Source organism: Danio rerio, chromosome 8 (genome assembly GCF_052040795.2).
Source record: "Danio rerio strain M-AB ecotype USA chromosome 8, GRCz13ab, whole genome shotgun sequence".
NCBI classification, from domain to species: domain Eukaryota; kingdom Metazoa; phylum Chordata; class Actinopteri; order Cypriniformes; family Danionidae; genus Danio; species Danio rerio.
The window spans coordinates 60,842,501-60,862,564 of record NC_141028.1 but is presented as its reverse complement, the minus strand read 5'-3'; the positions used below and the strand labels follow the sequence as shown (position 1 = coordinate 60,862,564).

Sequence of the window (20,064 nt, the reverse complement as noted above, 5' to 3'; positions counted from 1 at the left end):
GACGCTTTTATCCAAAGCGACTTACAAATGAGGACAAGGAAGCAATTTACACAACTATAAGAGCAACAATGAATAAGTGCTGTAGGCGAGTTTCAGATGTGTAAAGTCTAAGGAAAGCATTAGTATTGTAAGAATTTTTATTTTATTTTATTTATTTATTATTTTTTTTGAGTACAGTTAGTGGTATAGCCAGAGAGGCAATTGCAGATTAGGAAGGGAAGTGGAGACTAAATAGTTGAGTTTTTAGTGGTTTCTTGAAGACAGCGAGTGACTCTGCTGTTCTGATGCAGTTAGGGAGTTCATTACACCAACTGGGCAGATTGAGTGCGAGAGTTCGGGAAAGTGATTTCTTCCCTTTTTGGCGACGTTTATTCACAGAACGCAAGTTTCTGGAGGGCACATACATCTGCAGAAGTGAGAGCAGATAAGAAGGAGCAAAGCAGAAGTCACTTTGTAGGCAAACATCAGAGCTTTGAATTTGATGCGAGCAACAACTGGCAGCCAGTGCAAACGGATGAGCAGCTGAGTGACATGTGCTCTTTTAGGTTCATTAAAGACCACTCGTGCTGCTGCGTTCTGAAGCAGCTGAAGAGGTTTGATAGAGTTAGCTGGAAGCCCGGCTAGTAGAGAGTTGCAATAGTCTAGTCTATATACAAAGCAAACACTGATACACATTTATGATTCTGTTAGGCTAAATTAAGTAAATTTTAATTCAATTTAAAAATGTACATTCAATTTAATCTCAAGAATATTTTTCTTGATTTATGTTATCCGTGCATTTGATGTGGCACAAAACATTTAGTGTGAAATTAATATTGCCAGCTATAATGTTCTCAAATTTATAGTATCAAATTTTGCCCTTCCAATTTTTTGAGTAGTGTTGCCACCCCTGACCTAAATAACATCTACATTATTTTAATGTACTTGAGTGTGGCCATTTTTTGGCTTCGCTACATCTGCCCCATTTCAGAAAAAGAGAAATCTCAGTACTAAGATGCAACATATCACAGGGAGTACAAACGTTATTTAAAGGGGAAGTTAAATAGAGTTTTAAATTAAATAGACTCTTAAATAGAGTAGCTCCTCCCCTTTTAAAAAACAGCCAATAGCATTTAGTTATTCTCATAACTCAGCCAGTGAGAGTGGTTGAGCTCAAGCGCATCAAATAAACAGCCAATGAGAAGAACGGGGTGGGGCATGTCAGACACTAGAGAGCATTGGATTGGTCAGAAGATTTGATGAGAAACTAAACTATGAGGAGACCTCAAAAAATACTTGATTCATTTAGGCGGAAGAGACAACGGAAGAGACAAACGACTAGCTTTAGATGTTTATATCAGGTTTATATCTTCTCAATGTGAATGTTGTCACTGTTTTGGCGCAATAACATACTCATGCTAACATCTAAAAAAAATTTATTTTAATTTTCGTGGGAACTTTGAGTATTAAGTATGAATACAAAACTCACTCATGCTCCTTCAAGACCATCTCTAAGTGATCCCCCAGGTCTTCTTCGGCCTGCAGTTCTGCACACACACGCTTGAGCTGAGCGCGTAAGCGAAACAGCGGCACACTGCACACAATAAAGCAGAGTCAGTGGTTTTCAGAGTATTCAGGGCTCCTGAGAATCAGCGTTTTACCTGTTTCCAGCCTGTTTCTCGTTTTCCATCTGCTCCTCAATCTTGTCTCTCTGTTCTTCCAGCTCAGACACGTGAAGGTGAAACGCTTTCAGCTCCTCCCTTCAAGAAAACACAGAATAAAAAGAGAGTACATGTGCTTTCAGCAAATATTTTCTCCTGTTTCTAATTTTGATTAGTTCTATGTATGTTGTGTTTTAAACAATTATACAAAAAAGTAATACACAAATAAAATATGTTTTTTTTTCGCTAACAAGGGTTTCTACATAGAGCTTCTTTATTTAAAAAACATTATAGTAATTAATAGTAAATAATGTAGTGTTTTGAACCATACTATAGTAATGTACTTAAATTAATCTCTTGTCTGGTGAGTCTACAGTTGCTAAGTTAACACAACAATATAGTAATATAAACCCAATATAACCCATTACTGTCGTTTTCTACCACTATAAGGTATATTATACTATAATACACAGTTTACTGTAGTAAAAGTTAAAGTATACTACAATATTTATTACAGTTTATCAGTCTGCTATAGTTAATACTACAGTATGTTGTTTACAACGTGTTAATACTATAATCACACTTGTACATAGTGTAATTCAAACAAACTATAGTATTTAAATATCATATTTTTGTTATGTGGAAGAAAGCGGACTTTCTTGTGTGTGTTTACATCTTGACAGATCTGAACTCCTCAGTCCTCCTACCTAACAGCTTTTCTATGGCATGTGCTCACACCACGACACGCATCTGAGAACAGTATGAAAGCAGAGATTCACAGAGTCTAAAAAACCTTCCCACGCTGAGAAGCTGAGACACATTCATCATCTCCTTTAAAGGTCCCATGAAATTGCAATACAAAATTCCAACCCAGGCTCATTGTGGAAACTTAGTCCCACGGACGTTTCTGGAGACCGTGGAATACGTCCCGGCGGGTAGGTACGGCTGCAGTTTTTGTTTTCGCGAATCCGCGAGAGGCCGCTGTTGCTCGCTTTTTCGCACCTCAGACGCCTCTCGCGATCGCGGGTCTCGCGTGAACCCGCCGGAGGCCACTGTCCGACTGACCGGATGATTGACTGCGGGCCGGCCAATCGGCCGACTCGCCCTCCTCCTTCCCTAAACCCAACCAATTATACCGATCGACCCGCCCGCCCGCTCACTTCCCTTAAACCGAGCAACAGTTTACAAAAGCCGTCCAAAAAAATAAAAGCCCTGATTTTTTTATTCTACCGCGTTTTCGGATTTCGCCGCGTTCTCACCCTGTTACGAAACTCGTTCACTTAATTTTTGGGATTCTGTTTTTGTCTTACCTGATTGCTGGAACTGCTCTTCCCCAGACTCGAAACCGGTCGCCGTGTTCAACTCCTCTCTGCATCTTGAGCCTGCTGTCGTACGCTGAGCTGAGTGGACAAACGGGTTGCAGCGGGGAAGCCCTCCACAAGGAGGTAAGGCAAGCGCGAAAGGGAACAGCGTCACACCGCCCCGCAGCGTTTGCTTGAAAAAAAAAAACGCGGCCGTACGTACCCCCCGGGACATATTCTGCTGTCTCCAGAAACGTCCGCGGGACTACGTTTTCAGAATGAGTTTGGGTTGTACTTATCCCTGTATATGTTTCTGGAGAGCGCCAAATATATCCCAGGAGGATACGTTTTTTGCAGTTTTTGTTTTCGTGAATCCACCAGAAGTCGCTGTGTACGCTTTTTCAGATCTCAAATTTCTCTCGAGAGTGTCATTCATGCCTGCTGTTCTCGCGCAAATCCACCAGAGGCCACTGTCAACTGGCTGACTGACTGAATGAACGAATGATCCCCCCAGCCCCTCCCTCCACTAAACCCAACTGATAGTGTTTTCAAAAGCACTGATTGACTAGCTCACAGTCTTCCTTAAACCCAACTGATAGTGTTTTCAAAAGCACTCCAGAAAAAGAAAAGTCCTCACGGCCGCCTGATTTTTACCACGTTCTCACCCTGTTATTAACTTGTTTATTTTATTTTTTGGCTATTGTTTTTGTTTTGCCTGCTTTCTGGAACTGTTTTTCGCCAGACTCAAATTTCTTCATTACAGTCATCTCCGCTATGCATTTCAAATCCTCAGACGTATGCAGTGAGCCACAGGGCAAACTGGTAACAGCAGAAAAGCTGCCCACGTGGAGGTAAATGGTCAGCTGGTAGCGCGAAAAGGAGCAACGTCATACCACCCTGCAGCATTCGTTTTAAAATGCAGCAGTTCCTCTGACTACATAATTTACGCTCTCCAGAAATGTATATAGGGGTACATTTTCAAAATGAGCCTATGTTTAAAGATTTAGATGTTAGTTTCAGTCTGTGAGTTTTAAAGATATCTATAATCTAGTGTGCTCTAAAACAGTGACAATATTTACGTTTAGTAGATATAAACCTGATATAAACATCTAAAGTTTGCAGTTTGTCACTTTCGTCAACAATTTTTTCATACTTCAGTGTCTCATTAAATCTTCTGTCCAATCAAATGCTCTGTAGTGTCTGACATGCCCCACACCCTTCTTCTCATTGGCTTGCTGCGCTTGAGCTCAACCCCTTTCACTAGCAGAGCTGTGAGAAAAAAATATACACTATTGGCTGTTTATTAAAGGGGAGGAGCTACTTTATGCCCCACCCTCTCTTCATGTTTCAGTTAAGATGAGTAATATCCAGTAAATTTCACGCATTTTAAAGCTCTTCACAGGACCTTTAACGTGGACGTGTTATAACAGGAGGTAAAAACTTATAATGATTATGTGGATGCACACTTGGCCTGCAGCACGTTGAGCTTCTTCTGCTGGTAAAACATGTCTAGCTGAGCCAGAGTCTTCTGGAGCTTCATTGTGTGTATCTTGTCAGTGTGTCGCATTTCTCCGTCTGCATCAGTTTTATTTTCCCCATCACTGACTTCCCTTAAAGCAGATAAGATACATTAAGATATATACACACAGGGTTTTTTTTTATTTCATTGCTATTATTATTATGAATTTTGAATTTGATTGGTTGATCTTGCACTGAAATGCTAATTGCAAGCATGTGGAAAAGATTGAACACTCCATTTAACGAAAGGGTTTTCTGTATCAGTAGCAGTATTGGGTGTAATTAGTTTCAAAGTAACTAGATAACAGGGCTGCATGATACTGGGAAAATCTGATATTGCTATGTTTTTAATTTTCTGTGATAAAAATGTTAAATATAAATGAGATTTTTCCAAGATTCAGTTTGAATAGCTCTAATTCTATTAGTCTAATGGTTTCAGGTACAGAAATTGAACAATCTCAAATGCAAAAAAAGCCTCTCTTGCTTTGCTTTGTCTTGTTTCTAGTGCAAATATAAAAAAAAAATCTTAGATCAAATAAAAATATTGCTTTGTTTTCAACTTCAGACAATAAAGTCAAAATTAATAGTTTTCCCTTAAAACAAGTAATTTTATCTGCCAGTGGTATAATAAATATTATCTTGTTTTGACTTTAAAATGTAGATATTTGGACTAGAAAAAAACACAAATATCTGCATGTATGTAATTCTATATAAATGCAGTGGCTCTTGGTTAACTATAATACAGAATTAATATTGAATATCTTCCGCTCTGACTATTGTGGATAGACACATATCAATGCTGAAATGATATATTGTGCAGCCCTACTAGATAACATAATTAAATCAAAGGATTACTGTTCATTTTACGGTCATTTATTTAAAGTTACTTAAAATGTTTACCTTAAATACTGTAAATAAATGTAACAGTTCTATAAAAATCAGAGTAATTGTATTTTTTGTTATACAAATATACTTAGCCAAATATTTTTTTTTACTAAAGGTTATATATTCACATATTTTGCATATTAATTAAATAATATTAGATTTGTTCAATGATTGCACGTCTTAAAAACAATGAAATAAGACATGTCAATATATGCTGTATGAAATGCTGTCATAAAGTGTGTTGCAGTGTTTTAAGTGTTAATCTTTATAAAACGGAGTTCCTGTTTCACTCAAATTTAAAGAATTAAAAGAGTGTCTATTGTCAATGCATTGATAGGAATATAAAATTTAAGAAGTATTGAGAAAAATAATTAAATTACTTATTAAGTGTTTAAGTTACTTTTCAGACAAAGTATTTAGAAAAGTAATTTAAATGCAATTTTAATAACGTAATAAGTAATTCGTAATGTCTTACTTTTTTGTAATTAAGTAACTTTTTTTCGAGTAAGAAAAAAAAAACTCACATGAACAACACATGAAATCAGATCATTTTAATGTCATGATATGGAAAAATTGGAATTTCCTAGAATGTCCTAACAGAACTTTTTCCACATGACTGTATGTATTTATGTCAACACATCTATGAAGTCGATATTCAGTTAAATAATGAACATTTATTTTATTTCTCACCACTCAGAGCTGTCGAAACCATCAGAGAAACCATCCTCAAATCTGAAGATCTCTTCCAAAGTGCCTTCCACTGAAGTAAACATCACATGAGACACATATTACTATAATCCATTTCGCTTTTGATAATTTTGTGATAATAAACTTTTATAAAGTCTGTACTAGTCTTTACCGTCTGTGTGCTCCTGTGGGCCACTAACGTTACTATTATAAGATGTTGACAGATCTGCACTAATATTCGACACATCCATACCTCCACACCAGCTGGAAACAACAGATTAATTCATGTTAAAAAATAACGCTATTAATATTAAAATATACTATCTTGTGCTACATTAGGAGGTCTAAGTTAGTAAACGTTATTCGTCATTTTTGATAATACAACTTTCCCTTTAGATGCCCAGAAGTCGTTCTGGATTATTAGCCTGGCTTGTTATAGGTTTAATTACAAATTAGTTAATTAAAAGTAGCCAACAAGACGCGTTATCAGTTTTACTTATGACAGAAATTGCTTACATTACCTTTATTTTCCTAGTTAACTTTCTGTGTCAAAGCGAGAGCGCACAAACATCTCCGTTGTCAGTTGTCGTTGTTTCGATGGAAACAGAGTCGCACTGCACCTTGGGAAATGTAGTATCTCTGGTAAACACACCGCGGTCTGTTTTGTTTTGTCGGTTTTGTCCTATTCACAAGTTAATACTGTTTTATATACGTTTTTGAGTCCAGGAAAACATATACAATGCTCAAATTAAAGAATTAACCTTTTTAAACAGCATAAATAATAAAAATGCATTCAAATCATAGCAAACACACGTACCAAAATACCAATTTAAACATTAATACTAGTTCATTTGAATGATTTCTAGCATTCTTGGGGGCGTATTTCATTAGGTAACCTATTGACATGCCTCCATTCGATTACCAGCAAACATTAGTGACCCACAAGACCAGTAGCTTCCATTGCTATTCCACCATATTTAAACTATTAAAACTATTACAATTTATATACTGTCTCTATTGTTTTGTCCAGCAGAAATGCTCCAAATAGGTTGCTCTTCTTGTTTTTCTCCTTCTTCATTTGTTTGTTTATTTACAATTGCCTTCAACCCATCTGTGCTTAGCTTTGGCTCACACAATGCTTGTCCTACATGCCACAGTAAATTTCAGTACAAGACTGGACCAAGTCTGGCTTCCAGACAAGGGCCAAACATGGACCATATCTGGGCCAAGTTTGAGCCAGGTTAACAATCCAGAACTGGGCCAGAACTGGGCCAATTAAATTGATAAACCCATGAAGTATTGGGCTTTAGGTTCGTTATGGGCATGCTTTTTTTCCTAAAGCAACCTGATTGGTAAAATCTTTTTCATTACTCAAAAATAATTTTAATGTGGGTCAAGACAGGCCAAACTTATGTGGCCCACATACATTTTTAACATCTGGGCCAAATACTACATTTGACATCTGACCCAAGTCTTGTGTGTTGCCTTAAAGACGGTGCCACCTCTGCCAAACCCGGGTCATGTTAGGCCCACATGCTGTATGCAATTGACGAATAAATCCCTGCTGTGCCCGCTTTATGCCAAATCTGGGCCAGAATTCTTTGCAACATATAGCTGCAACTGTAGCTGCATTTATCTGAGAATAACTGCACACCTTATATTCATCAGCCAATCAGAATCAAGCATTCAACACACCCAGGTATAACTTCAAGGGTGGGATAAGCTAAATTGGCCGTATAGTGTATGTGTGGGTGAGAATGCAAGAGTGTGTGGGTGTTTCCCAGTAATAGGTTGCACCTGGAAGGGCATCCGCTATGTAAAACATATGCTGGCGGTTCATTGTGGCAATCCCTGAATAATAAAGGGACTAAGCCGAAAAGAAAATGAATATGTACATTTTTTTTTTAAGTATACAATAATATTTACATTAAAAGACAGGATTTTAACTGTTTGAGTATGTTAATTTTTTGGTTGCATTTTGACTTGAAATACCTTTATTATGGAGCCAGATCAGTGTCAAAAATAATACATTTGCAAAAAAAAAAACACGATTCACATTCACAAAATTCAATTCGTAAACTTCAAAAGCACAATTTATAAATACACAAATCCAGTTTGTGAATTAAAAAACATAGTTTTTTCCCCAAATAAATTGGATGTTTACATTTATGAATTGTATTTTGAATACACAAATTGAGTTCTGAATTCATTAAATGGAAATTGGATTTATGAATTTACGAATTAGATTTGCGAATTTACGAATTTTGTTTTGAATTTACGAATTAGATTTGTGAATTCACAAATTGTGTTTTGTGTATTTTTAAATTGTGTTTAGAATTTGTGAATTGTTTTGAATTTACAAATTGTGTTTTGAATTTACGAATTTTGTTTTGAATTTACGAATTAAATTTGTGAATTTACAAATTGTGTTTTGTATATTTATAAATTGTGTTTAGAATTTATGAATTGTTTTGAAGTCATGAATTAAATTTGAGAATTTACAAATTGTGTTTTGAATTTACGAATTGTGTTTTGTGTATTTATAAATTGTGTTTAGAATTTCCGAATTCTTTTGAATTTACAAATTGTGTTTTGAATTTATGAATTTTGTTTTGAATTTACGAATTAAATTTGAGAATTTACAAATTGTGTTTTGTGTATTTATGAATTGTGTTTAGAATTTAGGAATTGTTTTGAATTTATAAATTGGATTTGTGAATTTACGAATTGTGTTTTGTGTATTTATAAATTGTGTTTAGCATTTACGAATTGTTTTGAATTTACAAATTGTGTTTTGAATTTAAGAACTGTGTTTTCTGTATTTATAAGTTGTGTTTAGAATTTAGCAATTGTTTTGAATTTATGAATTGGATTTGCGAATTCACAAATTGTGTTTTCTGTATTTATAAAATCTGTTTAGAATTTACGAATTAGATTTGCGTATTTACAAATTAGATTTGCAAATTTACGAATTGTGTTTTGAGTTTACTGGCTGCATATTTAAGTCAATTCAAAAGGGTTTTTATTGCAATATAGAGACCGTAAAAAAATCTTTAGCTATATCTTTTGTTCAAACTAGATGTTTTGCACAGTTCTAAATCATATTAAAAGATACAGTAACACAAAAACAGTGTTATAACATGAAGTAGCAATAGCAGAACAATATGTCATGCAGTGCTGACACCATTACATCATTTAAAGCCAATAAGCCCCATAATATTTACAATAATGCCAGATCACACACATTGGACAATTAAGAGTATAGTGGTTTAACAATTATGACAATTATAAAACAACAGTTTATTGACGTGGGTAATATGTTTCATATCTGCTACAAACCTCACGTTTAAAAGCATCGAAAGGTAAACTATGCGGTAATATCAGAAAAAAAGAAAGAAATTGAAGCATGGACTGACGTGAGCAAAGGATGACTGTAAAGCAGGGTTGGTGTTACATAAGAGCATTGTATTTTCGTGCGTAGTGTGGCTGCATTGCATCCTCCACAAGCGGGGGATTTTAATCCGATGTGAACGGAGAGGAGGGAGTTGTTGTAGTTTGGATCGCAGTGATGGGGAAAATGATTCATTCGAGTGAACCGTTTGGATCTAAGATTTGCTGAATCGATTCTTTCAAGTCAACGATGAAAGATGCTCCCTATATAGGAACTAGCTTTATGTCTTTGTGTAATGTTCAGTCCATCCACTTCCATTAATTTTTAGCCTAATTTCGGCAGTTTGTATTTTTTATTTTTAATCAAATTAGCCTGTATCTGCTTTGAAGCTTAAAGCTTTGAAGCAGAATGAACCAACAACTTATCCAGTATATGTTTTACACAGCGGATACCCTTCCAGCTGCAATCCAATACTGGGAAACATCCATACACTCTCATTCACACACATACATTACGGAAAATTTAGCTGATACAGTGAATATCTTTACTTTATAAAAGCAAAATGCAAAACAGCAACTGATTTTGGCTATTTCTTTTGTCCTTAAATTGGAATTTTCTGTCGCATATGTGCAAAGTTTGGTCCTAAAAGAAACGAAAAGTATGCTAAATCCTTTATTATAGCCTATGAAAACATTCAGTTGTTTTCCTTCAGTTTAGTCCCCGAAATATTAACCACATCAGAATGAACCGCCAATTACTCCGGCATATTTTACACAGCGAATCCCATGGAAACAGTACATGTGAATTATTCATTTCATTTTCCTTTTACACCAATCTCATATGTAAAAAATGCTTATTGCAATTTTACATATTAACATTTACATTATCACTTACGCTTTGCATATTAATAAAGAATTTCAATAACATGCTTATTAGTTAAAGGGACAGTTCACCCAAAATGAACATTCTGCCATCCTTTCCTGATCCTCTGCATGTTCTAAACCTGTTTGAGTTTCTTTTTCTGTTGAGCACCATTGAAGATATGTTGTACAGGCCACTATAGCGAGCCTATAAAAAGGGCTAGTTCTTTTTTCTCCAAAAATGGACCTTTTTGCAGTCATTCGCGTCATTTTCTATTGATTTATTAGGTTCATATACTGCATTTGTGTGATTTTAAGCTCTATTGTATTTTTTGTTGGATTAGTTTTTTTGAAGAGACACAACGGAAGAATATAAGGAGACAGTTTTTGTTGCTTTTGGATTAAAAGAGTGCTGAATAGTTTCCAAATATTGGTGTAGGTCCATTTTAAATAGATAAAAAAAAAGTTTAGAGCCACTGAACTTTTGCTTGTGAGTATGAAACTTGGCTAATATAGAATACACAAAATAATTATTTACACTTTTTACAAGTTTTCTTTAGAATCGTCAAACAACCCAATGAAAATATCTTTAAAAAAAGGAAAAGTCACTCATAATATAAGATTAAATAAATACCAACAGATCTGACCAGAATCTCTCTGTAGGAGCACTGCCACAACAAATGAATAGAGAACTAATGTTTATTTTTTCCCAATTTCTTTTTAACGGAGAGCAGATTTCTTCAACACATTTCTAATCATAAGAGTTTTAATAACTCGTTTCTAATAACTGATTTATTTTCTCTTTGCCATGATGACAGTAAATAATATTAGACTAGATGACATTTAAAGGCTTAACTAGGTAGGTTAATTAGGGTAACTAGGCAGGTTAGGTTAATTAGGCAAGTTTTTGCATAACAATGGTTTGTTCTGTAGACTATCGAAAAAATATTGCTTAAAGGGGCTAATAATATTGACCTTAAATTTATTTATTTTTTAATCAAAACTGCTTTTATTCTAGCCAAAATAAAACAAATAAGATTTTCTCCAGAAGAGCAAATATTATCAGACATACTGTGAAAATTTTTTTGCTCTGTTAAACATCATTTGGAAAATATTTTAAAAAAGAAAAACAATTAAAAGGGGGGCGAATAATTCTGACTTTAAATGTCTGAAGACAGGTCTTAGTAGGATAACATTTGTGAATTAATTTAAATGTTACTTCTTTTACTTTATTAGTAATCAGACACTAAATTGTGAGGCAAAGTAAATAGTTTCTCACATGGGATATTTTCAACAGTGTTGTTCCAATAAGGTATTGCATAAGGCAGTGGTTCTCAAACTGTGGTACGTGTACCGCTAGTGGTACGCGGGCCTCTTTCTAGTGGTACGCGGAGGAATCAAATATGTCATATGTAAATGCTACATATATTTCAAAATGTATCAAAAATGATTTATATATGAATATGACACATACTAATATTTATTATATTATTATGTAGCCTATATTTCTGAGGTCCAGGCAATATTTCCAGGTGTTGATGAGTTGACTACTACATGTTAATACTTTACATTTTAGTACAGTACTTTTTTAAAAATTTTAAGAACAGTAACCTACCATTTTTTACTTTTAAAAGCACATTTTAATTTAAATGTTGATTTTTTTTCGTTTATTTGTTTGTTTGTTTTTTAAATATAAGCACATTACAGTGTAATGTTCAGACTAATTATGTTTAAAGTGGCTGACAATCATAAATATTCTTAATAATAGCAATTAATCCGACACATCCGACAACTGTTCAGAGCTTTAGCTGCTTTACTTGGCTTATATGCTGCTGTATTTCAATACTGCTCATTCTGGTGGTAAAAATTGAGAACCACTGGCATAAGGCATTGTTATTATCTCCCTCTGGAAGAGGCCTCTAATTTTACTGTTATTTTTCTGTTGGTCTGCTGATAAACACACTCTTCCAACCACTAAAGTTAGCAGTTATTCTTAGCTTAAGTGATTCACGAACGCCTGGCGAATCATTTCATCAACTTAACAAAATCATTCAAAGGAACCGACTCATGCGACTGACTCGTTCGACAAACGGATCTCGCAATTGTTCAGAGAGAGAGAATCAGACAGCAATGAGTCCAGTTTTCTTCACAGTCGGAATAAATCCCAGGCTAAAATATGGACTTCTACGTTGATTCTCCCGCGGTTCTTTCCGGAGGCTGTGAAAAATAGGATATTATCTGTCTCTCTGCTCTCAGTCCGAGTCAACTTTGGCGTCAAAATGGATGCGCTGAGTTTGACGGTGAAGCTTTTCTGGTTGGTGCTCATCGGAGGAGACAGGAGGAGCAGGTGAGAAAGTCCTTCAGTGGGAGCACACACACATGCACATGCACACACACACATACACAATTATGAGAGAAAAAAACATGCTCATTTAGTGAAATCATGCACAATCAAATAGAGATAAACCTTGCATTTGATTTATGAGCGGAATGCATGCATACTCATACATAACAGTTATGGATATATGAGTGAAGCTATTGCATATCTGCCAACGCGAGGTAGAAATTGCGGATCCGTTGTTATAATATGACGATTTTTAACATTGAGCATGTAAGTCAGGCGACAGTTTTAGCTTAATCTATTAATTCTCATGTACATCGTGTCATTTTTTGTCATTTTATAGATGAGGAATGTGTTATTGCGCATGTAAATCAGATGCATAACATATTATAAATGCATATTCTCAACATAGCTTGTAAACGGGGCCGTTTTCCATGTGCACGTCATGGTATTTGGCATTTGCATACAAATAAAATGAAATATCTGTGCATTTTCTGCAGGTTTTAAGCTGTAATGTGTATTCCTTACCCACCAGTCTCTAATGCTTTGCTGTGCAGTTCACAGTTCATTTCACTTGTAGATGAATGTCAGCACAGGGTCTTTTGCCCCCTTGTGTACAGTATCACTGACAGACGATCATGATGCTCTTTTCTTTATTTATTAACTATTTATTTGGAAAACAAATCTCTATAGCTCTAACTATATAAAATCTAAATAAAAAAGCTCTGACATATTCCATATTTCTAGACCTTAAATAATAAAAAATATCAACAAAAAGAAGATATTTTGAAGAATGTAGACATTGACTCCATTGTAGGAAATCAGTTTCCAACATTCCTCAAAATATCTTCGTTTGTGTTCAACAAAAAGAACATCTGGTTCTTATATGCATGATTATTTGATGTCATGGCTTTGCAATCAAAAAATGCCATTATAATGGAAGTCAATGAGGCAAAAACTGTCACTAACGTTATGAAAGGGTAGTCAACTAGTACAATTGAGGTTTATTATTATGGCAAGGCAGGTACAGAGACTTGCTACTTCCAGTATATTTACACACATGCTGCCAAAAGAACACTTGGATTAACTGTGTTGAGTCAAATCTAGCAGGAGTCTACCAAATTCAGAAACTATACTGTTAAAGTCAGAATTATTCGCCCCCTTTGAATTTTCTATTCTTTTTCAAATATTTCCCAAATTATGTTGAACAGATTCAGGATATATATATATATATATATATATATATATATATATATATATATATATATATATATATATATATATATATATATATATATACAGTTGAAGTCAGAATTATTCGCCCCCCTTTGATTTGATTTGTTTTCTTTTTTAAGTATTTCCCAAATTATTTTTAACAGAGCAAGGAAATTTTCACAGTATGTCTGATAATGTTTTTTCTTCTGGAGAAAGTCTTATTTGTTTTATTTCGACTAGAATAAAAGCAGTTTTTAATTTTTTAAACACCATTTTATGGAAAAAATAAAACATTTTTTCCCCAACTGTCTACTGAACAAACCAACGTCATACAATAACTTGCTTAATTACCTATACCTATAAGTACTTGGGCATTTACATCAACAGTTCTTTCACATGGAAAACACACATTGAGTGGGTTTGTTCTCGTTTACACCAGAGATTGTATTTTTTTACGGAGGCTGCGTCTTTTTGAAGTCAACAAGAAGCTCATGGTTTTGAAAGCATTGTTAGATGTGGTATAACAGTGTGGTTTGGTAACCTATCTGTTCAGTGTAAATCTAAATTGATGCATCTCTTAAAGACAGCATGGAAAATTGTCGGGCACGATGAATATTTTAAATCCTCAAGTTTTATATGACAACTGTGTCCTCAATCAGGTGGAAAGGATTGTAAATGATCCAACTCGTTTTTTGTTTCCACATTACGAACTGCTTCCCTCTGGTAGAAGATATAGTGTCCCAAAGTGTAGGTCAAACCGCTATAAGAAATCCTTTGTAGCTGTGTCAGTAAGTTTAATTAACAAGAGTCAATCTTAATTAGCATTATATATTTTGTAATTGTTGTATTTTTATAGTTTTTTATACTTGTTTTAGTGAATGTCTGCAGCAATATGGCAATGCCCATAACAAATCTCCTGTCAAGGACAATAAAGTCTTACTACTACAACTACCCTAACCTGCTTAGTTAATCTAATTACCCTAGTGAAGCCTTTAAATGTCACTTTAAGCTGTATAGAAGTGTCTTGAAGAATATCTATACTAATATTATTTACTGTCATCATGACAAAGATAAAATAAATCAGTTATTAGAGATGAGTTATTAAAACTATTATGATTAGAAATGTACTGAAGAAATCTGCTCTGTTAAACAGAAATTGGGGGAAAAATAAACAGTGGGGCGAATAATTCAGGGGGCTAATAATTCTGACTTTAACTGTATGTATATATATATATAAATAACATTAAAAGAAAATTTATAAAAAGAAAATGTAATAAAAAGAAGTGAGGATTTGCTTGTGTTTCTCCACAGGGCCATGCTGAGTGATATCGGGGATTATGTCGGCACAGATATTGAAATATCCTGGCTGCCAAATCTGGATGACCTCATGAAAGGTTACGCTCGAAACTTTCGTCCAGGGATCGGAGGTGAGGAATTAACCCTCCTGTTGACTTATAGACCAAGACCCATTTTAACAGCAGAAAAAAACTAAACAATGATTTTTTTATCTTGAAGTTTGGTGAATTTTTCTTAAAATGACCCCAAAATTAGAAAAAAGATCTGTAACACTTTAGACTAATGGTCCATTAACTATTTATGATAATAATCTTGTGAAGCATTTAATAAAAGCATTATTAGAATTCAAAGTTGTGCTTGTTAACATTAGTAATGCACAGTTAACATGAATTAACATTATTTAATTTAAATAGCACGCGTCACGTTGACGTTAGTGGTGTAGTAGTTAGTGGTCGACACATGCTCTCCAGTGCTCACGGTGACCCGATTTCGATTCTGCCATGCCCATGCTGATCCTTCCCCTGTCCCCATGCTTTCCTGTCAGTTCTCTCTACATTCCGGTCCAAAAAAGGTGAAAATTTATTATAAAAGGAAAAATAACGGGCATAAGTGGTTAGCACTGTGGCCTTAAAGCAAGAAAGCAACTGGTTCGTGTCCCGACTGGGTCAGTTGGCATTTCTGTGTGGAGTTTTCATGTTCTCCCCGTGTTCGCCTCCTCCGGGTGCTGCAGTTTCCCCCACAGTCCAAACACATGCGCTGTACGGCAATTGAATAAACTGTTCGTAGTGTACGAGTGTGAATGGGTGTGTTTCCCAGCACTGGGTTGCAGCTAGAAGGGTAAAACATATGCTGGAATAGTTGGTGGTTCACCCAGCTGTGGCGACCCCTGATGAATAAAGGGACTGAGCCAAAGGAAAATTAATGTAGAAATGTTATTAAGTCATTCATACATTTTCTTTTCGGCTTAGTGTGGATGCCCTTCCAGCTGCAACCCATCTTTGGGAAACATCCATACACACACACACACACACTCATACACTAAGGACAATAGCTTACCCAATTCACCTGTACCGCATGTGTTTGGACTGTGGGGGAAACCGGAGCACCCGGAGGAAACCCACGCGAACGCAGGGAGAACATGCAAACTCCACACAGAAATGCTAACTGACCCAGCTGAGCTAAGGCTCGAACCAGCGACCATCTTGCTGCAAGGTGACAGCACTACCTACTGCACCACCGCGTCACCGTTACCAATTCATCGTATTCTATATTTTAATAACGGCTGTACACATTTAGGGTACAACGCTTGTCCTTTAGGTTAATTCTCACCAGTCATAAATCCATTTTTACACCACAAAAACTACTGATAAACACGCATGAACGCTCCAACACACACTGTTAAAAGCAATTAGTTGACTTTATTTTAACGATTTATTTAACAAGTTGTCACCGACTCGGTCCCAGTCATTCCCCTCGCTGGCCAGCAGAGGCCGCCATCTCCGGACTTCTAGCATTACATCATCCATCTACGCTGATTGTGCACACACCTGATCTGAATCTAGTTAATGACCCACGTACCTCTTATAAGCCGCACTCAAACACTCAGTCAGTGCGAAGTCTTGTTCAGCCCCGGCCAGCATTACTGAGCGTTATATCCAGCCTGATCCTTTGTGTACGACTCCAGCCTGTTTCCGACTTTGCTTCGCCTTCTGCCTGCCCACGACCCACGCCTGATATATACGGACTCTGATTCTCGCTGCCTGCCCTCGACCCAAGCCTGTTACACGGACTCTGAATCACGCCCATTGCCTTCGACCCATGCCTGGTAAACACTCTGTGTCTGTTCACCGTCATTCCTGAAACCATTACTACTACTGTGGATGTGTGTGTGTGTGCACCCAGGTGCATATTGTGTGTTTGAGTGAGATTGTGATAAATACTGCATAATGGATCCCTCCGTGTCAGTCTCCTCGTTACACAAGTACAATTTGCATAATTATAAACCTTTTAGTCAGGTCAAATGAACAGAATACTGTCTTGCTAAACTATTTACTCTTCTATTTTACTAGCAATAGAAAATACACCCTTCACTGTAGTCAAAAACCAGTGTTGTCTACTAAGCAGAAATACTGCACACTGATGAGGGAAATCCTGCACATTCACAGTCTTTGTGATGAAGATGAGTTCAAATTTTGAGGATTGAAATGAAATGTATCAGCTTTATTGTAGAGGTTTTTAATGCAGACGGCTCATTTCTGACCCGAAGTGTGAGTCAAAATGTACAGAATTAAACGACCACACGAGGGTAAATCTGTATTTCACACCTGCAGCCGCTCTCCACCAGAACAAACCTCTCTCATCACATCTAGTGTTCCTGCCAAAACACTGACCCAGTTTCTGCCGTCTATTTCTAGAGTAAATGAGCACACATATATTCCAATCACATTCTCAAAAAAAGCATATAACGTGTAAAAGGACAGTGCATGTCAGTACCGCCACCCTCATATTCAGCAAAACAGTGTACATACTACTGTATAGTACTCACGTTCTGGAGTGTATAGGTAGGCATCATTCTAAAAGTAGTCTAGTGTTATACCTGTTTACATTTATTTTATTATAAATAATAGTAGTGTATGCGTGAGAATGAGAGTGTATGGGTGTTTCACAGGACTGGGTTACAGCTCATTTACACACACAAACTCATACACTACGACCAATTTAGTTCATTAATTCCCCTATAGCACATGTGTTTGGATTGTGGGGGAAACCAGAGCACCCGGAGGAAAACCAAGCCAACTTGTGGAGAACATGCAAACTCCACACGGAAACGCCAACTGACCCAGCTAGGACTTAAACCAGCGACCTTCTTGCTGTGAGGCCACAGTGCTAACCACTGAGACACCATGTCGCCTATAATACATTTAAATGATTAATTTTTTGTTGATGTGTGTTTTAGGACCGCCTGTGAACGTCGCCATGGCCATTGAAGTGGCCAGTATTGACCACATCTCAGAAGCCAACATGGTAATAAGGGAAAGCTGAATCAATATAAATATAAAACCTGTACACATCACCTTTCCATTGAGGAATGGTTTGTTTTGATTGGACAATATTTTAAATCAGACACAATTATTAAAAATCTGGAAAACTGAGGGTTAAAACAATCTATTAAAGGGGACCTATTATGCAAAAATCACTGTTTTACATATGCCACTATGCTGACACACAGGCGTTTGTAGCTCCGCCCTCTTCTGAAAAGAGCACAATCTTATTTGCATTTAAAGCGACAGTCACCAAAACACCACAGTTAGGATTAAAACCTGAAAGGGTCAGTTTTAGAGAGGTGCAGAACATTATCTGTGTGCTATTTTGAGCTGAAACTTCACTACACACTCTGGAGACACTCTTATTTTACATTGCAAGGGGCATAATAGGTCTCCTTTAAGTTCTTAGCAATGCATATTACTATATACTTACCACATATGGTAACACTTTACAATAAGGTTCATTAGTTAATGCATTTACTAACATGAAATAATCATGAACAACACCTGTACAGCATTTATTAATCATAATTGAACATTTACTAATGCATTATTAACATTCAAGTCCGTGCTTGTTAACATTAGTTAATGCACCATGAGTTAACATGAACTAACAATGAACTACTGTATTTACATTAACTAACGTTTACTAACATGAACAAATACTGTAGTTAGTAAATGTATTGTTCATTGTTTGTTCATATTAGTAAATGCATTAATTAACATTAATTAATAAACCTTATTGTAAAGTGTGACCTGACATATATAGTCAAATCGTCACTGTAATGCAGCGGATTGACACGGATATGTTTGTGTTGAAGGAATACACCATGACAGTGTTTCTGCGTCAGAGCTGGAGAGACGACCGTCTGTCCTACAACCACACGAACAAAACTCTGGGTCTGGACAGCCGCTTCGTGGACAAACTCTGGCTTCCGGACACCTTCATCGTCAACGCCAAGTCCGCCTGGTTTCATGACGTGACGGTGGAGAATAAACTCATACGCCTGCAGCCTGACGGAGTCATTCTCTACAGCAGTCGGTACGCCAGTGTGTGTGTGTTTACAGGAGCTCAGTGTCACAATGTTTCAAATGTTTATTATGCATATCTGGTCGGCGCGATGGCGGGTACTGTCGCCTCTCAGTAAGAAGGTCGCTGGTTCGAGTCTTAGCTGGTCAGCTGGCGTGGAGTTTGCATGTTCTCCCCATGTTGGCGTGGGTTTCCTCTGGGTGTTTCCACCACAGTCCAAACACATGCGCTATAGGGGAATTGATGAACCAAACTGGCCGTAGTTTATGAGTGTGTGTGAACGAGTGTGTATGGGTGTTTCCCATTACTGGGATGCAGCTGGAAGGACATCTGCTGCGTAAAACATATGCTGGATAAGTTGGCGGTTCATTCCTCTGTGGCGACCCCAGATGAATAAAGGGACTAAGCTAAAAAGATAATGAATGAATGAATGAATGAATGAGTTATGCGTATTTCTCTTTCAGAATCACATCTACAGTCGCGTGTGATATGGATCTCACCAAATACCCCATGGATGAGCAGGAATGCATGCTAGACCTTGAAAGCTGTGAGTAAGAAGAAAACACACACAACTGCATCTCTCATTCATTTGACATTTATCAACACACACACATAAAATATATATATACACTCACTGGCCACTTTATTAGGTACACCTTACTTGTACCGGGTTGGACTCTCTTTTGCTCTCAGAACTGCATTAATCCTTCGTGGCAGAGATTCAGCAAGCTACTGGAAATATTCCTCAGAGATTTTGCTCCATATTGGCATGATAGCATCACGCAGTTGCTGCAGATTTGTCGGCTGCACATCCATGATGCCAATCTCCCGTTCCACCACATCCCAAAGCTGCTCT

The 20,064-nt window shown here is 36.5% G+C and overlaps 2 protein-coding genes across 5 annotated transcripts in view; one reads left to right on the top strand and one right to left on the bottom strand.

Moving 5' to 3' along the window:
• cfap74 (cilia and flagella associated protein 74) overlaps positions 1 to 6,630 on the bottom strand; it is a 56,684-nt gene extending 50,054 nt beyond the window's left edge. For all 4 annotated transcript variants that reach the window (XM_087265614.1, XM_087265615.1, XM_087265616.1 and 1 more), the window contains exons 1-6: positions 6,553 to 6,630; positions 6,204 to 6,295; positions 6,035 to 6,104; positions 4,408 to 4,551; positions 1,641 to 1,739; positions 1,469 to 1,573 (exon numbers count right to left, since the gene is read on the bottom strand). In XM_087265614.1, the coding sequence (XP_087121740.1) occupies positions 1,469 to 1,573; positions 1,641 to 1,739; positions 4,408 to 4,551; positions 6,035 to 6,104; positions 6,204 to 6,282 (497 nt within the window). In that variant the 5' untranslated portion in view covers positions 6,283 to 6,295; positions 6,553 to 6,630. The remainder of the gene's footprint in view (positions 1 to 1,468; positions 1,574 to 1,640; positions 1,740 to 4,407; positions 4,552 to 6,034; positions 6,105 to 6,203; positions 6,296 to 6,552) is intronic.
• A 5,760-nt stretch (positions 6,631 to 12,390) lies between these two features.
• gabrd (gamma-aminobutyric acid type A receptor subunit delta) overlaps positions 12,391 to 20,064 on the top strand; it is a 16,605-nt gene continuing 8,931 nt past the window's right edge. The window contains exons 1-5 of the mRNA XM_087265658.1: positions 12,391 to 12,629; positions 15,150 to 15,265; positions 18,091 to 18,158; positions 19,000 to 19,220; positions 19,673 to 19,755. Coding sequence (XP_087121784.1) covers positions 12,562 to 12,629; positions 15,150 to 15,265; positions 18,091 to 18,158; positions 19,000 to 19,220; positions 19,673 to 19,755 — 556 coding nt within the window. The 5' untranslated portion in view covers positions 12,391 to 12,561. The remainder of the gene's footprint in view (positions 12,630 to 15,149; positions 15,266 to 18,090; positions 18,159 to 18,999; positions 19,221 to 19,672; positions 19,756 to 20,064) is intronic.